Source organism: Micrasema longulum, unplaced genomic scaffold (genome assembly GCF_059751315.1).
Source record: "Micrasema longulum isolate JH-2025_06_02 unplaced genomic scaffold, ASM5975131v1 h1tg002872l, whole genome shotgun sequence".
NCBI classification, from domain to species: domain Eukaryota; kingdom Metazoa; phylum Arthropoda; class Insecta; order Trichoptera; family Brachycentridae; genus Micrasema; species Micrasema longulum.
In genome coordinates this window covers 19567-45750 of record NW_028279994.1, presented here as the reverse complement: position 1 = coordinate 45750, position 26184 = coordinate 19567, and the positions used below count along the sequence as shown (strand labels likewise).

General features: G+C 32.4%; 1 protein-coding gene across 8 annotated transcripts in view; it reads right to left on the bottom strand.

The window, feature by feature from the left end:
- Window positions 1-26184, bottom strand: part of baz (par-3 family cell polarity regulator) — a 40413-nt gene that overhangs the window by 2052 nt on the left and 12177 nt on the right. For 6 of the 8 annotated variants that reach the window (XM_088241377.1, XM_088241373.1, XM_088241374.1 and 3 more), the window contains exons 3-18: window positions 20581-20796; window positions 14830-14976; window positions 12984-13180; window positions 11938-12063; window positions 11312-11409; window positions 8662-8858; window positions 7800-8000; window positions 7083-7343; window positions 6193-6368; window positions 5959-6110; window positions 4376-5012; window positions 3584-3759; window positions 3219-3347; window positions 3019-3136; window positions 2261-2693; window positions 702-766 (exon numbers count right to left, since the gene is read on the bottom strand). In XM_088241377.1, coding sequence (XP_088097503.1) covers window positions 702-766; window positions 2261-2693; window positions 3019-3136; window positions 3219-3347; window positions 3584-3759; window positions 4376-5012; window positions 5959-6110; window positions 6193-6368; window positions 7083-7343; window positions 7800-8000; window positions 8662-8858; window positions 11312-11409; window positions 11938-12063; window positions 12984-13180; window positions 14830-14976; window positions 20581-20796 — 3329 coding nt within the window. The remainder of the gene's footprint in view (window positions 1-701; window positions 767-2260; window positions 2694-3018; window positions 3137-3218; window positions 3348-3583; window positions 3760-4375; window positions 5013-5958; window positions 6111-6192; window positions 6369-7082; window positions 7344-7799; window positions 8001-8661; window positions 8859-11311; window positions 11410-11937; window positions 12064-12983; window positions 13181-14829; window positions 14977-20580; window positions 20797-26184) is intronic. The other 2 variants (XR_015825091.1, XR_015825092.1) reach the window with 1 other exon arrangement.

Here is a 26184-nt window from a genome sequence, read left to right as displayed (position 1 = left end):
AATACAAAAACGTTATAATAATGATAAATTCAAGATTTATTCGCGACTTTTAAATCATTTGAATAACAAGTGAGATATTTATAAGTTATTTTACATGTATCAAAAATATTAGAAAGGGTTAATATTGATACTTTATTAATTTTATGTTTATGAATTGCAGGGTACAATTTTTATCAAACATTAAAAATTATTCATATACCTAAACATAATATAGATAAATTTAATTTGTAATATGAACTATGGAATAAGCAGTAAAGAATCGTTGTATTCAATTTTCTTCAGTTAATATATGTAATGCAAATGAAAATAAAATATAAATGTATTTGTTAAATAAGCAAAAAGCACAAACATTTCGATAATGTAAACACATGTATCACAATATAATTAGGTACTTTAAAAGGCTTATAAAGAGTGATCTATTGATTTAAATTTTATAATTTATGGGTGCTCCTATTTTAACGGGAATAAAATTTAATTTAAAACATTCTTGCGAAGGTTCAAAATTAGAATAAATGACAATTGATAAAAAAAATGTTATACGTATTTTCAATTGAAACTGCAATAGTATTTTTATTGTAATAGTTACAGTTGAATGGGCGACATTATTTAAAAGTTTAATTTTGATCATGATTGCATAAGCCTTTTATATACCTATTATATGACTATGTACAAAGGTGGGAACAATGCAAGTTGATAATTACTTGAGGTTTTGCTGTAACTCTTCATAGTTGGCATAGTGACCACCACCCCATGGACCTTCCATTACCTTCAATAAAGAAATCATCATCATGTAATGATATCGCGAGGAAAACAATGCATGGAAAATATGTTAGTAAAGACATAAACAACTGAAATAAAATTATGTTGTGTACAAAATGATTGTGATCAATATTGGTAGAATTGCTCAGATTACATTGATTTTTGTTGTAGACTTTATTAAACTGAGACGAGAAAATGCCTCGATCTAGATGTGCAAAGAAAGGAATATAGTGGTGCCGAAAAGATAAACATAATTTTCAGAGCTTAGCGAGTTGTTAATCAATGGCAGTATTTGAAAAAAATAGTGTAAAGATACATGAGTCTTTAAAATTATTTTATTAAATCACAAAATTGTGGTTTTTTAGAATTGTTATAAAATAACACAAATTGCATCATTACATTTGGGCAGAATTAAGTTGTAGAGATAAAACTGAATTAAAGTTTGCTTTCGTTTCTTATTCTGTTAGTGATATTTGAAAATATAATTTAAGTCTATAAAAATATCACATTTAAGACTCTACATAAAATGACATTTTAAAGGTTCGAAATCATTTAATAGGTATCTATTTAACATTTTTGAATACCAGTTTTATACTTTTTTTTTGCACTAAGTATCGCAAAAATAAATTAAATATCCATGTAATTTTTAACAAGGTCTATTTTATGTACATATTTAAACATGGATTATCAAAGCACACGTTTAGATCAAAATTTAATCAGTTGGTTCTTCCTTATTCGATGCTGTCCATTATGTTTCGAATTGAATTGTATGTAGTGCAAATTCTTAAGTTATTAAAAAATCATCGATATTGTAATCACAAAATCAAGATGAAAAAAAATTTACTTTAAAAAACTGCATAAACTCAAGAGTGACTTTGTGACTACAAAAGGTTAAAATAAAATAAAATAAATTACGTCCTATTTACATAAAATACATTCTAGTGATTTATTCAGAGCATGCCCAGGCAAAAAGCAGAATACATTTAGATGCGCAAGAAATGAGCATAAATGATGTCATACAAATACATTTCTAAAGCATATTTGAGATTATATTATAATCTTAACGGCAGTTACTTACTGAAGGCATGTGTTAGTATTTATATATTTAAAAATGTAGAAATATGACATAATAATTAGAGAATTTAAGATTGAATTAAAAAGATTGTAAATGTGCAGAACACTAGTATTCATATATATAGTAAGGTCAACCTGTGATAAACTACCTGCAATTGAGTGTATTTTATAACTAAAGAAATGCAACTTTTTTTTAGCAACAATATATTCTGACAGTACACAAACACAATATCTAAAAAAATATAATCCTTGGACAAAAACTAATTCAAAAAGAAATAAATTCTTAAGCACGGGATCCCAGTGAGGAATATAATATATTATAAACATTTTCTATTCATAGCTTTACAAACTAGTTGTAATGAGGGCACTGTAGAACACATACTAAATTTATCAAAGCTTATAGTCAACATAAATTTGGTAGCCGTACCTGCGATATGGTATGAGTAGTAGGACTTTGTCTGGTTGGGGGGTGTCTGTACGGCGGAGCCCACTGCATTCCTCTAGCACCCCCCACTCCCCTTTCATCCGGCCTACCGGGGTCCATCCTCCCACTGTCCCCTCTACTGTCTGTTCTCCCTCCTTCCCTGCTGCCCTCCATCCTCTCTCTGTTGCTATCCCCCAGCCTGTCGGAGCTGCTCTGCCTGGAGTGAGAGCCATTGGTGAGGTGGGTCTCGGGTTTCGTAGGCCCGTTGCTGGTCCCGTACGTGGCTTCTGTGGCCTTCGTTGTGTCCTGAAGCCTATCGGTGATGTCAGATTTTGCGAGGGATTTTTCGGAAGCCCGTCCAGGATGCGATCGGCTCTGGATTCCATTGTAGATTTCCGCCCGAGAATCGGGGATTTTGGGACGAGGCTTTCCGAATCTGAAATATTACAATAAGAATTTTAATAATTTATTCATGCTTAAAATTGATGACATATTAATCCCACGAGGTAAATTATTGGCCCTAATGAATGTATGCGAAAAATCCCAGCCTCAGAAAATTGTTTAACACACAGTATTTGCTAAATAGGCTGGGATTCAAAGAGTTGAGATACAATCTGTCAAAAAAGAATAGAAAACGGTAAAAATCAGAACTTCGACGGATTTTATTCTGACAACACCAAATTACATACATGGCAAATTAGGCTGGTAGTTAAAATTTGACTAATTGTTCGTCCATAAAATAGGTAAAAATGTCACTTTACCTAAGCATGGTGGAAATAGACTTGAGTATTCCCGGTTTCTTGTGTGACAAAGAAGATTGTGTTGGGGTACCACGAACCATGCCCTCCACACCGTTGTCCGTCAACCAATGCTTTAGAGCTAAAAAAAAAATTATATAAAATTTGAATAACCGAGTCTAATAATAAATCATAATGTAAAAAATTACTGGGGAAAGGCTTACGTTGATGAGCTCGTCCATAGATTGGATCGTTATTTCTCCCCTTTTGGTGAAGGGAAACTTCTTGAATGGCAGTTTGCAGAGATTCTAGACTAGAAGATTTTCGCATGCCTAGAGACGGTCCCACTTGCACTGAAAATATATTTAATTGAATAGTTTTATTTTTATGGGAGTATAATATAAATATTTTCTATATTAGTTTTCAAGAGGGGTCATAACTCAATAAAAGAAAAAAAAATTGTTTTGAAAAGGTAAAATGCATTAGCATTTCATTCAAATAACTGCTATATAAACAGTTGTTCATTGATCACTGTGATAATATAAAAAAGGGGAAAATTTTCCTTTAATGAGTTTAAAAAAATTCTCACCGTTTCCAGCTTTCAATTCTTTGATTTTCTTGTAAGTTCCGGTGTTTTTGGCATCCATTGCGGCATGTCTCTTTTCTGACATGGAGCGTCGGCCAATCGCGTCTCTGGAGAAACCCCCTCCATCCGTACCACAACCACTCTCACTCCCAGACTCCCAAACTCCACCGGGTCCCATCCTAAACAAGGAAGAGTTTATTATTACTAGAAAATAAGACTGAGTTGTATTATTTTGGTACCATGAGAGGTTCGTTTGAGAACAATAATATTGAATAAAGAATTAGTGACATCACCACGAAGCCCGGAAAACCCGGAATCCCAGGTGGTGTACGGTGCACTAATTTGTTTTGAAAGATTTTATTTGATAAAAATTCACAAGTAGAAATAAAAATAAAACAGGGTGGCAAAATAAAGTTTACAATACAGCTTAGTAAATCAAAATGTATGAGCATATTATGTCTGATAATGTACTACTATATTAAACTTTATGTGGATTTTAGTGGATCAGGTCAAATAGCTTAAAAGGTGTTTTATTTGTATTTTTTGTTTTATAGGATAAATCTTAAAAATAAAATTTTGTTTAATACATATTTAAGGCACGTTTCAAAATTATGTAAAATGTTTCCCTCGGCACAGGACACACCAGTGAAGGAAAGTTATTTTTATATTAATTTTATTTTATTTATGTAAAAGAATCAATATTTGTACATATTATAATGAATGGTTGGGACGGAACTTTTTTTATTTAAATATCCATTGAAATTTAATCAAGCAAAATAAAATGGCAATAGTTACTTGTTGGAGCTGTAGTCTTCTTCTATAATAACATTGTGTGGCGGCGATCTGATGTTGTGTCGAGGAAGAGCATTCGGCTGCGGAAGCGGCCTAAATGGGTGTTCTCGACCACCATTAACCATGGACACGTCTCCCTGGGTGGCCATGCAATAGCTCTCGTTCCTCAAACCCGTCAACCTGTCTATCACAGGATTCCAGCCGTCCAATCGACCCCACTCGAAACTATCTCTCTTATCTCGGTCATTTGCGTCACGCAACTTCGCATCTCGTTCGTCGAAACTTCTCATGTCTTTGGATTGTGTGCTCACCCAACTAGTATTGTTATTATTTATGTTTACTATTGATGAATGTTTCTTCGTGTTTGCTGACTGATTGCTGACGTGAGTATCGTTCAGCTTGTTGGAATTTGAGTCGTATTGGTGCGGAGTTTTGTTGAAATTTGAGTCAAGTGACTTGTGGTTACTGTTATCTCTCGACATGTCTGTGGACTTGTGGGGGGAGCTAGGATTGTATATAACTGTGTTGTGGGAAGGCGAAAAAGAGCGAGAATGCGTGAGAATATTATCGTTTGAATTGGATAATTCATTGACACTGGGAGGCGTGTCATCTTTCCATCTTGCTATGCTATCCATACTTTCTGTAAAAAGAATTAATTGTAAGGAAAATTAGACAACTGTGTATAAAGTGGGTAAAAAATGACTATCACTAATGGTCAAATATTTCAGTTTGCATATAATTTGTATTGGCACAAATTTGGTAAAAAAAATACTGTCGCTATTTTTATTTTCCTGATTTCATCAAACATCAAAAATATGTAGCATTTATATGATGAGGTTCAGTGGTTTTCTAATTTATTTCATTTTTGTTAATAGACTATTAAACTAAGCCAAAAAAAATTTTTATATATCATATTAATAGCGCTATGATTTTTTAAAGTTTTGTATTTCTGAAATAACTCCGCGTATGACATCAGAGGTTCTCTTTTGCTTATTGTTAATCGGTTCTGCCCATCGGTCCATTTACGGTAAGCATACCGGAAATCTTCCATAACTCTCTTATCATTGGTTGATTCATATGAACCAGTAACGTCGTTCAAAGTAGTTATTAATTTTTGAAAAATTCTATACATTTTCATGAAGTTTTGCTCCAATTTTTACCGCACTTAAGAAAACATTTATTGTATCTAATTTCCCGTAGAGCTGAAGTTCCTCATTGATAATATGTGCTAGTTTGCTGTTATGGATCACATATTGTAGGGTAATTACTTCAACTAGATAATATCAAAATCAGGATTTTTGAGTATACCACTAAAACACATATTTGTATCTTCCTCCATTAATGCTATAAATAGGCAAGTCGTGGTGCATTTAAATAATAATATGATAATTTGAATGCATTCGTTCACATATTCATGGAGCAAGTTACAAAAATGTATTTTTAATGGTTAATTGCAAAATGCTGATTTTTAAGTACCTAGTCGTAGTCACGATATGTGCTACATAACAGCAAACTAGCACAAATATGCAAGTTCCTCTAGTGACATATGTATGTAATTATTAGATTAATCAAAAGGTAATTCTTACCAGTTCTTCTCGCTATAGTGAGAGAAATATTCCCTTGAATATTACTTCTTGTGTGAACTAAAGCCCTCCTTAATGTTTCCATGGCTTCCGCATTTGACTGTCCAACCAAAGATACACCATTGATGTTCAACAGCTGATCATTAGTGTGTAATCTGGAAATAAAATGTTTGATAGCATACGTCTTTCTCTTTCTACCATTTTTGTAACATGCGCACACTTTTAAAAGTTGTTTACCGTCCATCTCTTGAAGCCGCTCCCCCATGCAGCACAGACTTGATGAATATGCCTAAGTCTTGAGGATTAGATCCGACAGTCACCTTTCCCTTGACACTGATTCCAAGGCCAGCTTTTTCCGAATCGTGTACTGGAATGTCTAACCGCATTACAGAACGATGCCTTAAGCCCAATACCTAATAAGAAAACAAAAAAAAGAAATTAAAAAATCATAACAATTCTTAAATTTTTAATTAAGAAATAAAATTAAATGCACTATTATTATAATATAATAATAATAAAAATATCATTCTTCTTTGTTTTTCACATGTTTGGTAGGAATAAGACTTAATGGCATTGATATACCAAATAAATTTCAATATTTGATTTTAAAATGTCACTTCAAACACACAAGTCCCTTCTAACAAGTCACAAAAAATAGTTTTTTCTCATTTCTTCGTTATTATTTTTTATTACCAAAAAACCAAGCCACAAAAAGTGTTGATTTTATCTTTATGATGATCTAATCTAAATTATTTACCTTTTATGTTTGACTATTTTTGTAAATTTGTATTTTAAAAATGCTTAGTTAAAAAAAATATATAATTTTTAAACATAATCAAAGGCAGGTATATTTTTTTAAAAAAAGATAAGGATAAAAAATCACTACAAAACTATGGATACAAAATATTTCATACAAATTATCATACATATTTGCAAGTAAATAAAATTACTAAATAACTATAACGTGTAAGTCACTCTCCAAGCACAAGAGCTACTCTCTTTTTTGGAAAGTTACAGTTATAACATTAACAAAATATACATATAAAAGTAATTTGTAATAGAAAAAAAAAACATGTATCATTTTATGTAACTATAAAAAAAAGGCAATTTGTAAATTTCAAACTAACCGTATTGGAAGAGTTCAGGGCATCTTGCAGAGATAGATCTGACTTATTCATTTGATCTTGATGTAACAGGTCATCTTTAGAAGAACTTTTTTTGATATTCCCTCTGATGGAGTTATTATTTTGATTGAAGGCATTCACTATTGATGACACTCTTCCCGGATCATCCTTCCTAATTCCGTCAATCACAAATGGTTGAGAGTTGTTCTGTGTGCCAATATTGTTCTCCTTGAATTTCATACTACTCGGCTGTGGTTCAACCCGCTAAAAAATTTGTCAAATGAATATAGTGAAACATTCTGTTGATATGTAGCAGTAACCCTGATTAAAATGTGACAGTCAGATAAATTAAGAACTACAGCGTATGTCTGATCATCTGCAGTTTTAAAATTACACTTTAATAAAGTAAAGATCATAAATTAGATTTTTTGCCAAAATACTAACTAAAAACTTTAACACAGTTTTATAAAAACTTTTGGTCTCCGGGAGTAAATATTTAATTTACATTACATATGTACATACTAGAAAATGCTGCTAAAATAATCAAATGTATATAAATGAGCAAAATGAATCCAACACTTCAAGCATTTATAAATGTTCAACACTAGCAAGGTAGTAAAAAATATCGCTGAACAAACCATTCTGGTATTACGTAAGTGTATTTTGGTTAAGTAATCAACAATCATAGGATAAGATCGAGTAAACAATTTATTCACCCACCTGTGTTCGAGCATGGACAGCACTGACGGTCTGGATGGCCGCAGTTTGCGGTCTCTCCACTACGATGGTAACCGTGGAGTGGGTCGGTGTACTCCTCAAGAGGGAGACCACCTGCTGCTGTGATAGTCCGCTGACTTGCACATTGTTCACGGACACCATTCGGTCACCCGCGCGCAACCTGCCGTCAGTTACTGCTGCACCCTGAAATTAAATTTAATGGTTTAATTTGGATATTACTAGCACATTTAATAATTCTTTTACGAGTCCTCCTTACTAGAATCTGTTCTGCATAGGATTTATATGATCAACTCTACTTAAATTGATTCAGTATAGTTACTGCGTTAAAAACAAAAAACTTTTTTTACTGCATAGAGTATAAAAGTAGTGTTCCAAATGGTAAAGTTAAATAAATTAAAAGCACTAAATACTCAGGGTTTGATTATATTATAGTATATTCATTTAATAATTTAGTATTTAACCAATGTAGGTATCAATTTTTGCAATACCTTTAGTATTTTACTTAGGTACTTGAAGAAAAAAGATAGAACAATTAACAACTCATCTTTTTTAATTAATTGTAGTTTGCACAAGAGTCCCAGAGTGTTCGTTCATATGTGGCGGAAATGAGGGAGAAATACGATTTTGACAGTATTAGAGTGAGATTAATGTATAGGATAGGAACAATCTTATCGAACGAAGGGATAAGATGCTAAGGAGTTAGATTTCTTATGTATTTAAAAGTTGTTATTATCATACCACTCTTTTTCCATCTAATATTTTATAAAAAAAAATAGCTGAGTAACATATTGTTAAATTGACAATGTTCAACGTGCTTCTACACATTCGACAAGATTTCATTTACCTTTGGCAGTATGTTCTTGATGTATATAGGGCACATTCCGCCGGTGGGATTGTCTCTGGTCGTGATGGTGAAGCCGAGGCCCCTCTCCCCCTTGACCAGAGCCACACTGCTGAGCTGCCCCCCCCTCCCGGTCACAGGGACCGACCCTACCCCCACCTCCACGCCACTGTTGCTGCCATCCGGCGTAGTCGGTGTCACTGGAAAGAAAAATTATCGTTGAAAGCAGAGCGATGAAACTGGTGACACGTTATTCCCAATTTGTGGATTAAAGACATGCACAAAATTGACACATATCGCAGAAATAAAAATTTAAAAATGAAAATCACCCAACTTTTATCATCACCAAAAAGGTTCACGAAATTTACTGAAATTTTGTGAATTCAATGAATAACAATTTGACTGTCGAAATTATAACTATTTTAACAAGACCTGAAAAAAATATTAAAAAATTGCATGCATTGCATTTAATTTCACAATCATCTGATTCATAACTGCATTGGAAGGCCAAATGCACAGTATTTCGATCATCCATTACATGAAGGTAAGGTGATCATTCTTACGCTTGCGGTACCAGTCCGGGAACAGTGTATAAATTAATTTAAATAAATCTGAAAACTATTTTCCAGGATTAATTTTAACATAATTTTTATTCCTAAATAAAGATTATGCTTTTATTGCTGAGATTTAAAAGTATTTATTGGGATTTTTAAGTGTGTATATTATAAAAACAATCATGAAATTATCAAATTTAACAAAATTAAAATATGTATTAACATAAAAAATACTGTACTAGCCTAAATATAATATGACCTATATATTTGTAGCAGGAATCAAAGGAAAAATTCACTAATCTTTAACCCCGAATATAACGCAAGTATTTTATTGTTTTCAAAATAATTTTAGTAAAAAAAACATCACTTTATATTCGGGCTAATACAGTATTGTGTTAATATTTACATAACCAATTGAGACAAAATATAATCATATTATGTATTTAATATGTAAAAATGTGGTTTATATTTCGTAAAGAAGATTTTTATTATGCCTGTTTGCATGCATGTGTCTGAACAGTCAACAGGATGCTTTGGAAAATGTGAGCGTCAATATCGTTAATTATTATTGAATATGAATATCAGAGTTAACATAACACATAACTTCAATATTTATGATTATAATCTAGTATTCACTCGCAACTGTTTAATAGTATGGACCTTGTTTGCTTGTATGAATAAAACTGGTTTTTAGTATCTCTCGAGGTGTTTTTACTTTGTACACAATTTAACAAAGCTAGGAATCAATGTCATCACTCTAAGTTTGATTGTGTCGACAACTTTTCAAATTTGGCTTATCTTCTGTGCTTGAAACAACAAATAAATATGTATACCGATGGTAGTTATGTTAACTCTTGTGTGGCTAAATTTCCCCTGAGTCTAGATAGAATATAAGCTTTAAATATCTCTTTTTTTTAAATTATGAAGTTGTATTTTACTATAACAGGCCTAAATTATGTGATTTTTTTTATAAAGTATGGAATATAGATTACTAAACAATATATAATATACTTAAACCAGCCAATGACAGGTCATAAGCCCTGTAGATGCCTGGACTTCTATATTGCCTTCTCCAAAAAGTTCTTCATCTCAGTTGTAATCTGTTAATATAATATAGATCGACTTTGCGCATTGGAAATCGGCTACGTGTTTTTCACAAAAATGTTCAGAAGAAACAATAAACATCGCAGACTAGAATAGGAATCTCTGGAAACATTGATTTTTATTTTAATGAATACTTCAATTATAGTATGTTTATGAAAATTGATACATTATTTATTATTTAGTTTATTAAATTTATTTATTATTTAGTTAATTAAATTTATTTATTATTTAGTTAATTAAATTTATTTATTATTTAGTTAATTAAATTTATTTATTATTTAGTTTATTAAATTTAGTAGAATATTTATAAAAATTATTTAGTAAAATTAATGCACATAGCCGGTTTTCAAGGCGCAAAAACGATATGCTCAATTTATATATTTAAATACCGTTTGTTATATATTATGTTTCAAAATATCTAAATATTGGTAACATGATGTTACAGCATTGTTTGCAGAGGGATTTTTTAGCACAGTCTTTTAAGAGTTAATTATTGTAAAAATAAAATCATTATGGGCCTTACTTATAAACGTGGTGTAAAGTTACGCCTAGGCAAAGTGGTAGAATAAGAATGGGAATATCATCCTTATTATAGTGGTGGAACAAGGATAGTATTTCTATCCTTATTCTACCACTATATGTTACTCCTAGACGTAACTTTATACCAGGTTTATAATTATAAGTAAGGCCCTATCTTTTCAGAAGAGCTGATTAAAGACATGTAAAATACTTTATTGTATCATTTTTTAAATATTTTTTTGAATTTCTGATTATACTTGGTAAATTTCATGTGGATCATGTGATATTAGAAAGTTACGTAATATATGTCTATAAATAAAATAGGCACTTTCAAACAGCTTTAATTTATTGTCCCGAAAATATTTTCAGCGTGCAATAATTTACATAGCAGCAGTTGATCCATATACATATGATGAATGCGGATTTTTTAATGTACTTGGAGAGTCAATGAATGGAATATAATTTTTTGAACTTACAAGGTAATTCTGGTAATCTATCCAGTGGTCTTTCTTGTGCGTGTGCTGGTTGTACTGTGCTGTTTACTCCAGATACCCATCTCAACATATCCTCAACCCTGAAAGTTTAAACATTGTACATAATAAATATACAGTGGTTACCTAGTAGCAAAAAGATAATTGAGTAATTAAGTATTTTTTACTATTTTTTTTTAATATTAACATTGGGACAATGTGGTCCAGAATTAGAAAATAAATGCCCTTTTCAGGGGGTCTCACTTTAGAAAGGTTCGACTGCATATCCAACCAACTAATGCCAAAGTGGCCAAAATTAAAATAATATGTTTACTTTCACAGTAATACGCTTGGTTTGAGTTTGGCACTTTACGGTTACACGCGTTAGCTAGGTAACATATTCCATAATATTTTCAATAACTCCTCCCGAGACATTTTAGACAATTAATGAATATAATAACAGGCGCGAAGGTCGGAACAAATCCAACACACACGGTATCACCGAAAAAAGAAACATATTGAATATAATTACATTTTTATTTATCTTTTTAGATAGAAGCTGTTTCATATCAAACAAATCTTTTAACTTTTATACAGTACCATGTGGAGTTCACGATAGCAAATATTCTTACCTGTGATTTTGATTATTTACAAGACTTGTGTCTTGTCCCAAGGGTTCCTTTCTGGCGGAGTCTCTTGGTAAGCTTTTGGTGCTGCAAACTTGAACCCTTTCAGCTGCATCGGCCCACGCACCACTCCTGCAAAATGTTTCACAAACATGTGATTTTTTTTCTCTAAAATACTAATTAATTTTCGAAAACTTAATTTAAAATGAACTACAGATTGTGAAGAGCAAAAATATCATGTTGTGATAGTTGGCAGGCAGCATACACCAAAGTCTTTAGATTGCCATGTGTATAGTAAATACCCTATTTTGTATTATACTGTATCTTTATTTAGATGTAAAAATAGAAATAAATTTTACAAACTATTATTACACACATTCATTCTATACATATTTTAATCTATTTTTGATCATTATCGATATGCAATAATTTCTAAATGGGATACGTTTTGAGCTTCCCTGAGTTTTTCTGGCAATCACTATTGGGCATTTATTAAACAGAAGGTTGTTTTTAGTCGGTCTCACTTTAGGAAGCCTAAAATCATCTTCACTTCTCATATGAAGCTTGTGAAAGTCCATGTTATTCAAACATAGCATAATTATTTGTTCTCTAGATTCCACTGTTTTAAGAACAAACATACTACAGATATAATATATATATATTGATGGTGAAAAGGAAAAGTTACTAAGCAACATGTAGCAACTTTACAGAAGAGCGAATCAGAGTTTTTTTTATAAATAGAAAATATCATATTTTAAATTTTTATTAAAATAACGTAGTAATTACACTAAAATAATAGGTATGAGTATATGAGATTTTTGTATTCATAAAAAAAAAAAACTTTAATTGGCTCTTCTGCAAAGTTACTACATGTCACTTGGTAACTTTTTCCTTTTCACCGTCAGAATGTATTTAACTTGGCTATGGTACCATTTAAATAGGAACTCTGTCAATTTAATTTTTTTTTTTAATTTTTAAAATTTTTTTAATGGTTATGTTTTACTCTAATGTGTGAAAACTGTGAGGGCGTAAATAAATAAAAATTCAATTACCCAGGTCCAGAGAACTGCATGGAGAGGCGATTAGACTGCCTCTGGAAATGCTGCCCTGAAATGGGGGTCAGCTTGTTGCTATCGTAGCTGGAGTTGTGGTGGTCAGCTACCTGAGGAGGACTGTCCCCTGGCTGTATCATATGAGGGCTCGTCGCGTCTCTGAAAACCACAGCCGCTGACCAGCGCTTTGAAGCCAACTAACAAAAAAAACTTATGTAAAGAAATATGAAATTACAAATTCTCTCAAAATTCAAATCTAAAGAAAAACATAATTAAGGATTCTCTCAAAATTAACATACTGATGTCGGCCTTAAAACAGGTTGTACCTACTTAAGCAGACTACACACAATCCAGAGAAAAATATTACCATAAACATGAAGTAGAAGAATTGGTATGTAAAACCATTATTATTATTATTATATGAATTAGTATTACATGTAAAAATAAGCATTCTCTCGAAATTAAAATGTTAAAAAATCTAAAGTATTGCACAAGTCATTATCACAAAATTTATAATATGTTTATGTTTATTAGCTTAAAAATGTATTACGGGATAATTACCACAACTAGGTTACTTCAAAATCAGCATTTGTGAGTTACCCAATAAAAACATTTCTTTTATCATCCCCATGAATGCTGTAAATAGACAAATCATGCATTCAAATCATCATAATATGATTCGAATGAATCACGACTTGTCTATTTGAAGCATTTATGGAGGAAGACATAAATATATGCTTTTTTTTAGTGGGTAGCTCAAAAATGCTGGATTCGCAGTCACCTAGTTGTAGTAATTTTATTAATCATTCCATCCCGCTCCCTAGTTGAAGCATATGGAGTCCACAAAGAGTCTCCATGCATCTCTAGCCAGCAGTGGACGTTCAGTACATCCAGGACGCCGAGAACCTGATCCCTTGTAAAGTAGGCAAGTGGGTTAAGACTCTCAAGAGGCATCCGCAGTATATGGCCCAGCCAATCATATCGCCTTCGCTTGATACTAGTGTAGGACACTCATGCACACAATAAAAAAAAAAATTACACTTGATACAATAATTTAAATTACGTTAAATATAACACATAAGAAATGAAAAATATGTATATAATAATAAAGTTAATTAAATATATGCTTCTCTCAATATTTCTGTGATTTTTCACTTAAATTTACATACATTGTCATAAAAAATATCAGCGTCGGTTAATCTATTGTTATATCAGTCGCATATTCTAGGTATTGTAGATTGTTTCAAAAAGTTTGTTGATGCGTTATTTGAATAAAACAAAAGATTTTGTCTTGTCGGTCTAGATGGCACACGGAATGGAAGTCTTTCAAGTAGATTAGAGCAATCAATTTTATTATTTATTAATTTGTATAAAAATAACTGGTCTAACATAATTCTTCGATTTTTAAGAGTTTTTTCCATGGTACTGTATACTTTCAGCATAGTTAGAAAAGTTAAGGTTTAACCGGTAGTCGGCCTGTAAAAATATTTTTTGTTGGACCCTTTCTAGTCTATTAATACTAACAATATAGTAAGGTACCACGTACCCACAATACCATGTTTACACACTCAGCATGTTATTTTGCAATATCTCACTTTTAATAATGAGAAAAGGAAAGCCGCTTACCTCTTGATCTTCAATGGCAGACTGAAAGATACATAAATATATATTTTTTTAAATTTAATCAGCAATACAAAATTACACTTCATAAAACATTAAAAAAAGGAAAAAAATTAAATAAGTATGGGTCTGCAAAAGATCTGTACATGTTTGCAAATGTATAATTATCATTATTACCTTATTTGCCCCTAAAGGACAAGTCATAAATAAAACAATTAAATCTTACTTGGGGAGGTTGATTATGAGGAAGGTTGTCTTGATGCAGGGTGGGCTCGCTTCCCCTCCGAACCTGGAGACCTCCAGTCCCAAGCCCCCCTGCGCCCACCTCCACTCCACAGGAGTCGGCTGACCCTACCCCCACTCCGCCACCGCCCTAAGAGGAAAATTCAAATAATTTATGAGAAAAAGAGAGGTTTTGAAATTAATTTTAAAAAGTACCTAGGATAGATATAAATAATTCTGCCTAATGATTCCATCCCACGAGAAATTGATGAATTAATTTATATAGGACGCTGCTATTTAAATTTGAGAATAAAAGAGGCGCTTATTAGAAATGTTAAGCGAATGGACACCAAACGAATGGTTAAAAAGATTTGCTTTTCCTAAGGATGCTGAATACGATGAAAACCGAAAAAGACATGGCATCACCAAATCCAACAGCTACTTGAATATGGACATGTCAAAAGTCAGAATAATCGGCTTGTGTATGAATGTAGAGGAATGGAGGTCTGTATAAGGTAATAACAAGGTGTGGCGCTCTATCCTCTCTGCCTACCCCTATTGGTAAACAGCATGTTGGTTTGCTTGTTGTTTTTTTTAAACTTTTATGTTAAATAATTAAAGGTAAGTAAGTACATATTTATATTTTACTGTCTTTACAACATAAACACCTACAGCCATTTTATTTAATAATATATATGTATATATTTAATAATATATATGTAACATTCATTATTCCACCTATGTTTGAACATCCATATTTCTTTAATTCTTTAAACATACCTCTATTTTTATGAATTAACAAAATGCATACAAATCTTTTTTTAAAGTGCGTAATTTGAGAATTACTTACTAATTCACATTAAATTGCAGATGGATATAGGATTTCAACCGACGTATTTTTTGTTTTTGTTTTATACAGTAAGATGTTCTAGGTTTCAAAAAAATACGAAAAGGTGTAAAAAAAATGTGTAATTTGTAATTAGTACAAACTGATTTTTAAAATAAAAAGAAAGCTGATTAAAATTTTTGATTAAATTCTAATGCAAGTACGCATCCAATTTTTTCCACCAAATACTTACATTCTCATAGTTTTTAATTGTTTTATACACTGCGTAAATTATATTCTTGTTCAGGAACAACCTACTAAATAAATTGTGGGATTATTTAAATATTTTCCCATCTTTACTTAACCTTTCCGAGACTGAAGGTTAAAAAAAATGTGCGAGTTCCTTAGAAGGGTACCAGGAATACCCCAGTTAGAAAGCTATAAATAAGACTTATCACAACAAAGAATGTAATTATGATTATCATGGTAGTGTTTATAAACGAGTTTTTTGTGAAATTCATACATTCTTCCATAAAATATTGTTGCGAAAGGATGCTATATGGCATTGCCCTACTCTCTCTGCCATACGTTGAACTACACCGATCGAAAATCTTGCTACGCGTTAGCACGGCAGTACACAGGGAGTTGAGACTGTTGGAAGCGGGAATGCATGTAAAATGTAAAGCACGAAATCCAGTTTTATGTAGTTATGGCTGGAAAATTTGTGCCCAAATAGCAAAAAGTACACGAGCTAACTGACCAAATATATTAACGAGTATTAAACCGTAAAGCGATGAATTGTAATGTTTGCAGTTTGCACGGGGGAAAAACAAAGACAAGTGTGAATTATTATCGAAAGAATTCGGCAGAAAAATATTTTAATAATTTTGATACACTCTTAACGTTATGATATAAGATTATGCAAAAAATTAAATCAATTTGATGAACAAAAAAGTTATTGGGAAAATATGCTACCCGGGGGACCCTAATACCCCCCTTAGGCCCGGAAGGGTTAAACTTTGTTTTACACAAAACCACTTTGAATAGACAAAGTCGTAAATACTAATGCGGTTTGTGAAAAATAATAATTTAAAATTACTTCTTTGTAAATAATAGTTCCCATGATAAATAAGTTGGGTAATGAAATATTTAAAATGCTAATTTGGAAGTATTACAATAAATTTGAACAAAGACACTGGACAAAACATATTTATATTAATGGCACAAATATTCACACAGACAGGTAATTAAAAAGTCATATAATAGCAATGGAGTTATCTCATCGCATTTAAGTAGCAATTTGAACTAAAATGGTATGTAATAAAAACATAAAATGTCTCGTACAACTCTAAAATATGTATTGTTTTTCTTGCAACAGGAAACATTAGCATTAATTATTCCAGATTTTTTTAATTGAGTGATCCATCCTTAGACGGATGACTGAAGCCACAAAAAATTAAAATATAAGAATTCCAAACAAGAATAGGACCAAAAAATCGCCAGAATAATTAAAGAAATATAATAAAAAGTTTATATTTGAAGCACTAACTTTGTGGTTATTCATTAAAATAAATAAAACAACTTTGTTTTTAACCACTAATTTTTATTTTTCACCGACCGGTTTCAAAGCAAACAAGCTTCTTCTTCAATAAAATATTAAAATTAGGCAACGTAGAAATCTTAGAAATTAAAAAAGCGATTCATAATAAAAAAACAATAATTAATAACCAAATAAACAATATTTCTTTTAGTCCTCTCCTGTCTTACTTCGAAAATAATGATATCAAATTACCACCACTTGATTTATTGGATCCACGTGTAGTATTTAGTGAACATGATAGAAATAAAAAAATAATCAATTCATTAGTTACGTAAACCTTGAAGAAGCTTGTTTGCTTTGAAACCGGTCGGTGAAAAACAAAAATTAGTGGTAAAAAACAAAGTTGTTTTATTTATTTTATTATAAAGAAATATAAATTCAATTGTTGCGGAATCCTGGATTTAATAAACATTCATCACCATCATTCCCTTATGGTGCATAGGGCACTGCATCGGTACACCAATTGCAGCGTATCTTGATCAATTTTGTTACATGAAGGTCAGATGATCAGTATTACGCCTCAGGTAGCAGTCCAGGGACTATGAAATATTCTAATGTGAAAACACCCCTTTAAATCAATATTTCATATCAACCATGTCGGGAATCGAACCCGAGACCTCTTGCATGGTAGGCAAATTCACTGACCGTTATACCACGAGGCCGAAAATCAACCTAAGCATTCTAATAAATACCATTCCATAGAACTAGACAAAATTCGCTATATTGTTACCTTTCTTAAACTGTTATTCACCTACATGACACAGACAGTCACAGACTAGGAAATGAATGTACCTCTCATATTAACATTTTAAACTAGAGTCTCTATGCATTAAAATAATTTCTAAATAAATATGTTTACTATTACTAAACTTATTATTTGTAAAAGGCACTTGTGCCGTATTATGATTAACTTGTATTTTATAAACAATTTAAGTGCGTATTTTGTTGTATTACATTTTTTTTTAAATCTTATAACATATTCGTGTTTTAATGTTGATTTTTATTTTTGTATTGACTTTTTTATTCAGGTAACAAATATTACTACTAAATACAATTTTTATATTAATTAAATACATATATTTACATTAACGTTTCCCATTACGTAAAAGAAAAAAAACAATTCTTGTGTACGTAATGGGGAGTGAGCTACTTTATTAACTTAATCCTTTATAATGTTATATATTATACTGTAAAAGGCACTTGTGTCGTATAATAAATAAATAACTAAAAATATTAAAAAATACGGATGTTGAAACACAAGTTAAATGTATACATGCAAGTACGTAGTCCCTTGTAAATTGATTTAGTAAAATTGTAATACATAGCTTGTAGGTATAATTATTACTGCAATAACTTGGTAAAATTGTAATAAGCTTGTTCATCAAAAGGTTTTATGTTCTATTTGTACTTGTGCGTACGTTAACATACTTATACATTTATTTATTCATATTTTACTCTTACAAACTTACCCATGCCAGGGACACTTAACAATATACTTTTTTGAAATGTTTTTACATTTGAGAATAAACAAAGAAGACTAACTTAATAAACAGAGATAATAAACAAATTATTCAGACTGTTTTAAAAACTAGGTATCATTTATGAACAATATTTAAACAAATTGTGATTCTCATCCCAATGTTTTTATTACAAACATAGGTGGATTTCAATATTATGTATCTTTTTTGGGTGATACCGTGTATGTTGGATTTGATCCGACGTTTCGGCTACCATTGCAGGAGCCATCTTCAGGGAAAACTGTGTGTTTTATAGAGAAATGTATGTGTTTAAGTACTAGTAAAAATCCTCTGGAAACTGAAGCCGTGTACAAACTAAGTTGCCAAGGATGTGATAAAGTGTATATTGGACAAACAGGGCGCACAGCAAAGAAGAGAATTGACGAACACAAAAGAGCGTGTAAACTTGGGCATCCAGACAAATCCGCAATAGCGGAACACTTTATAGACACAGGACATTTTTTCGCCTTTGAACCAAAAATTCTACATAAACCTAGTAATTATAGTGCACGAATAATAAAAGAGGCAATTGAAATACACAGACATCCAAATAATATAAACAAAGACGACGGGCTTAAATTAAATTCAACATGGTTCCCAGCACTACATATGACAAAAACGAATAGAAATGTGCCTACTGCCGGCTGCGACACAGTACAAATTACTAGTACATAAACATAATTATTCTTTCCTACAAAACTAGAAATGTGCCTACTGCTGACTGTGACACGGTACAAATTACTAGTACTTAAACACATACATTTCTCTATAAAACACACAGTTTTCCCTGAAGATGGCTCCTGCAATGGTAGCCGAACGTCGGATCAAATCCAACATACACGGTAGCACCCAAAAAAGATACATAATATTGGTGACAGTGACCGTGAAAACCTTCGCACCTATAGGTGGATTTCACTCCCCAAGTAGTTATTAGGATACAAATTTATTGCAACAGCGAAGGAAAACATTTTTAGAAGAAAATATGGCATTTACAAGGCTTTTTAAATCAGAAAAGCCAACATTGGCCCCACCCACTTACCCGGATCTGTTTTAATGGTATTTTTCAGATCCCCACATAGCAAAAACAATTTTTTTTAGCTGTAATGAACGGAATTCTTTTTTATTTTTGAAATCTTTGTTTACAAATGATTCGCGTTTTTTTAAAATGTTTTTAATTTACAATTACTGCTTTCAATGCCCCTATCGGCGTCAGAGTAGCCTAAGTATATACAGTCAATTCGTCTGTCACCCTCAATCAAATTTTCACAATTCTGACAGCGATAGGGTATGTTAGTTCATTAGCTCGTTAGTAAACTAGAAAAGCCAACAGTTGGAAAAATTCAGGAAATGTAGATGTTTAAACATAGCCAGAGTGGTGAATGTTATACGGTGTGTAAAGTGGCTACTGAAACCAGCCAATGACAGGTCATGAACCCTGTAAGTGCCTTCTTCCTCTTCAGCCTTTTGTCCTCCACTGCTGGATATAGGCCTCTTCCATATCCTAACATTTTTTTTCAGTCGGTTGCTGCTTGCAACCAATTTTTACCCCAACAGCAGCTATGTAATCGGACCATCTTTTTTGAGGTCTTCCGACGCCTCGCTCATTCTTCTAGGGTCTCCTTAACATTTTAGGGGTTTGTAAGTGCCTAGACTACCATATTCCCTTGATATTTTTTTCCCTCTTTGTTGCAATAAATTTCAATATAAACAAATCTCGTTCGAGACGCCTAATGTTATTTAGATGTATTCCTAGTGGACATTCATTAGGACGAAAACGCTATGAGTTTCGTCAAGATATTTGTTGTCTCTTACCCGGAAGAGGTCGGGGCTAGCCGTGCCCGCGGAGCTGCCGCTGGCGCCGTCCCCGCCGTGGTGCAGCGGCAGCGGGCCGTCCGGCCGGCCGCGACCGCCGAGCGCCGCCACCAGCGTCTCGCGGTCGTCCGCCACGTCCTTCAGCTGGTCGTCCGGGTCCAGGATGCCGCCCGAGCCGGAGCGCAGGTTGCGCACCACGACCCATGACTCGGAGCCCTGCGATAAACGAAAACGCCGGTTAGGAGATTTTATTTCTTTAACATATACGACAAAATTGCCTTTTACAAAACTTATAATACAAACATATTTCGTTTAATTATTTTAAAAAAAACATTCATTACTGTATACTCGAGATTTAGAAACAAAAATTAAATAACACATTCAGTAGAAGTTTCAAAAAATTAAAAATAAATATTTTTAAAAAAGAAATAATAAAATATTTTAAAGGATAAATATAACAAGAAAATCATAAAGCACGTTTCATATAACAATTATTCTTAAGGCTTAGTTACCATTCACCATCTTTGAAAAAAGTTCAATAAGTTTGATATATAAGAACGATATCTTACACTAAATTTATCCGATACGAGAAAATAACTATTGCCGAGTTCCTGGTGTCTATTTAATACAGCATTACAAGTATACACTGTCCGTGAATTGTTACTATAAAACGGTGGTACCTGTCTAGTAATTCTTCCAGGCAACCTGAAGTGAATTCGAGGCAATTCAATATTGTATTTACAATTTTGAATAAGTTTAATGAATCTATAATTTTTAACACAATAACAATTTAATGTTTTTAATAAAAAATCGTAATTTAAAAATTCATGTAATATTTTGGACTATTATGTATATGTATCAAAATGTGTATACGAGTAAGTTTTTATTTTATCAGTCTGTGCTTTCTATTAACTTGTCAACTACATATTATCATGTATTAAAATCAAATATCATGTATTGAATCGGGTTGTGGTCCCGTGGCTAGTGTCTCGGACTCACGGATCAAAGGTCCGTGGTTCGAATCCCCACAACTTGATTCCCATTTTCTAATAGTAAGTTATTTACAACTCGTTGAAAATGGCGCTCAAAATTAAATATTTGCGTAAATTATAAAAACGCTAAAATATCTTTTAAAAAAAATATATTTTTTAAAAATGTAATTGCCTTGCTTGGAACGGGGTATGTACCCGTGTTAGCTGGACAAAGTGAACATAAAATTTGTTTTTATGATAAAATGTATAAATAAATTTAAAAAAAACATTGTTGAGTTTTCATCAAAACGGACAAAATGGGATTCAGGAATAAAGTAAGATATACTGTTTACCATATTGATGTGCCATATATATAGGTACATGTATTTTTTAAAAAAAAGATTTTTTATGTTTCTGATCCTATATTAGTGGTGATATACTCATGTGTCTGTATCAACTAATTGCTAGTTCCATCTCAACACAGGACTTTTAGTCCCATGGAGTTGGGACTTGTGTCTCAAATAATGTACAATAAACTCATGTGTGTAAATAAATAGAACGACCTGATTTGCCTATTTTGACGAAACCGCAACAATTATTTAACTTGTAACTTTTCTACCTGAAGTTTTTTTGGTGCAACTGGCCCTTAGACATTTGTATTAATTCTAATTCTAACGAAATAAATCAGAAACAATGATCATACCTTGAGACGAAATTCGAGGTTGTACAGAGTACCCACTAAGCGGTAAGTGACAAATATTTGCAAATGTAATATTATGATATGGGTTAGGTCACTTCTAGTGCAACATCCATTATTTAAAGCCTTTTGCCATTGAGGCATTTTGTCTAATCCCTAATACCGAAACTTCCAGTTCATAAGACAGACATTTTGGAAGGATTCATCATCAATCATCATTATCACACGGCCCACCTCCGCGAGGAGATTTGGATACATCTCGCTACACACCAGGTCACGCGACGCCACCATATGTATCATATATCCGTCATTGACCGCTCCAAAGATCTGCGTTGCAAGTATTTTTCATTCACAGATATCTATTTTTTTACATCACATTAAAAAGGATGAAGACGAAGCGTTTAAGAAAATAAAGGTGGCTAATAAGGTGGTGATGCTGAAGTAGTCTTCGCAAAAGGCGGTATACAATCGCATACTAATTTAAATAATCTATTAGACTAGTGTATAATTAAGGAATCTCCATCTTTTCTTCAAACCCCCGAGGATACAATATGATGGAAAATTAGTTATAATTGGAAGGCCACAAGGAACAGTAATCAATTAACGACGCAAGATATTTGCGTACAAAATATAATCGATTTCTGCATTAGAATAATTTACGTAGGATCTAAAATATTCTATCCCACACGCCGGCAACTTTAGGAAGAACATTCTTTATGACTAAGAAGAAGGAAGTAATTCGATAATCCTGATAAGGTGACAAAAAGTTCCATGACTGGATCTACTAACGTAGGCTTAAGAATCGCATTACCTTGTAATAATAGGAAGATCGAATAATACGAGACGAAAGAACGAGACCATAGAAAAAACTATTAGCACGGAATACGGAATTTAAGATCGGTATAAACTAGGGAAGTGTTCTAAGATAACTACGCTATTTAGAAGATAAGAGGATTTTAAGGAGAAGTACGGCTTCGCAGTTATTACTAATCGATAGACTCAAGGTGCTGTGGAGCGGAGCGTGTTTAGCGTTGTAATCCAGTTTGAAGTCAAGTCCATTGAATAAGTTAGTAGTGTATGTACATGTGATGTGTACTACAGTAATACTAGTGTACCGACATGTCGGTTGAGCTTTTACGCGAATTCTACAGCACAATTTCACAAGAAAACCGGAAAATCCGTTAGCTAGAACTAGTATATTTAAATAGCCTTTCCAAAAGTATAACAGGCAACGTCTATTAAAATAAAACTGCGTAAAATAAAAGTTTATCGCGTCATATTATTTATTGTTTGAGCATTTACTTTGTGGAATAACATTTTAAATATAAAATAAATAAAATACTTCACAAGAATTTAATATTAATGAAGAACACAAATTTCGGGTGCCTATTCAAAATAATCCATCATAACGTGTAAATATAAACATTAGTTGTGTTCTTACTCGCAAAATACAAAGTGTATTATTTATTCGAAATTATTCATCACGTCGCGTCGCGTCGGCTTATAAAACATGACCAAGTACTCGTATGTAATTAAACTAAGCCATAATATTTTCTCCTGAGAGCAAATAAAACTTCTTTAGTACAAAAGAAACATTTCTTATTATTAAATTCACAGCACACTGGAATCAAAATAACACGTAATATTATTATTTAAGCCCATCGATGCGCGATCTTCATACTCTAATCCGGTTCCACAATCCACATGCGATAGAAGTAATAATACCTACGTACAAAACCGCAAAAGCTATCGACAAATTACATCGTATTATATTACATCGTACACATACAATTCAAATTACATAACATTAAAAAACTTCGCTATTATAGAAAGATAGAAAGGCAGATAGCATCCGCTCCGCTCTCTCATTCACGAGGTTCGAGGTTGTTCTTAGATACGTCTTCTCTTTCAAGAGGGACCTCGGTTCTCTATTCAAGCGGTGGGAAAAGGAGACACTTATGCAATGCGAACAAATAGCGATCTTTGAAATTTGAAAGGTTTTTTGATGTTGGCTCTCTAGCTTCGAATAGCCCATTCATCGTCGCAAAAGGTTACGGAAATATAAAGATTATCTTGACAGCGTAAGCGGCAGAATTTTAAGGGATGATGATAATATGGCAAATCCACGCTTTTTATTATGCAGTAGGCTGGTGTAAGTACGCCGACGAAGACATTCTAACAAAGATTTGACGAGTTAAAATATTCAAATGAATATAGTAAATTTTAATCAGAGTAATAATGCGCCACAGCTGTAAAGCCGCCCATGTGGACAAAAATCATTCTAGGATTATCAACCACGAAGGTAGCTATAGTTTACAGCAAAACAATGGGCCGCAGATACTCAGGTCGAGAATCACAAGCGCAAACCGAAACCGTCCGTATACACGTTTGTTGTTAAACCAAACCAAAAATTTGCAACGCTTTTGTTCTATGCAATAGAGCGAAATGCCGTCTCTAGTCTCTAAGTCTCTACAGATGTGGCGTCTATTACTCTGAGAAATTGTACCATAAACATTATATTATAATAATAGTTTTTAGGCACATTTTATTATTTAAGTTACCTACCAATCATAACATAAAATCAGCTAATTATTTTACCTTTCATGAATTGTTTTGCAGGGTGCAAAAAATATTAACCATTATTTCTGTTGATTTCAGAGGATTTAATAACCTTTAATTAAGTCCTAAGCCTTGTCTAATTTTAATGCAGTTCTAACCGAAAACTGTAAAAAATTGTTTAGAATCCTTACTCTGAATTCCTTCAATTGCGAGCAGGTGGTTCTACAGCACAGGTAACTAACTCCTTCCAAAAGTAGTAAAAGAAAAAAAGGTACTGTTGCCAAAACTTTACTATTTTCAATATGAAACCCAACATTCTTAGTGCCAAGTGCATCAAAAAAGGTACATTCAAAAAAAAGGTTTAATGTGAAATTATTGTAGGGTTTTTGTCAAAATTTACAAAATGGATTGCTCTAAAAATGAAAACGCAACGAAAATGAAATGTCATTGAACTTTTTTGCCCCTCAATTGCCTATTGAAAATAGGAAAAAATCACATACTACGAATACCGATAAAAACATGTGACATGCGACATGGATTTAGTTAAATTAATTGTATTTTCAATATTATATTGTGAATAAATGTTTTCATGCACATTTCAAAAAATAAAATTGTTAAAAAATATTATGTATTTTCAAAAACGCGACATGTTTGGCCCTGACAACTGTGACGCCAAGATTCGTGGCGATATTATATTTGAATTACAACGGTGACAAAGTTCAAAATTTAACCGAATCGTGATGTATTAAAGCCGTGGCCAATGCAATGAACCGTTTTCGCTGGAATTTAAAATTATAAATTAAAATTTAAAAAAAATAATTTTTTATGCTACTAATAAGCACGACAATTTTTTTTACTCGACAGTATTTCATAGACCCGTATTAATTTAAAATTGTAAAAAAAAGGGATATTTCCCTATTGATGCTGTAGATTTGGTAGGTACCCACATGCCATTTACAAAAAAATACTGCGCATTAAGACTAGATTAAATCACTTGAAATATTAGTACAAAAAACAGTATAATAAGTAAGTAAGTCACAGTATGAAATCCTGAGAGGAAAATACACATTAATTTGGTGTGAGCGATGTCAAATGGCAAAAGGTCACATGTACGACACAATTCCCGCAGCCGGTCTTAGCGTAATGCGTAACTAACATTCTATGGGATTCTTGCATTCTAGATGTAAGAATAATGATAACAACAACAATTTTGCAGAAGGCTGAACAAACGCAATATATCACATTGTATTCGGTGTAAATACTAACTTGAAGACAAGTTCATAGATAAGAATCTATGAACGTACTGCGTAGGTACGGACCATTTAAAATACAACAAAAAATGGCAATGAATAAACGGTAAAAACCTGTTGTAACGAA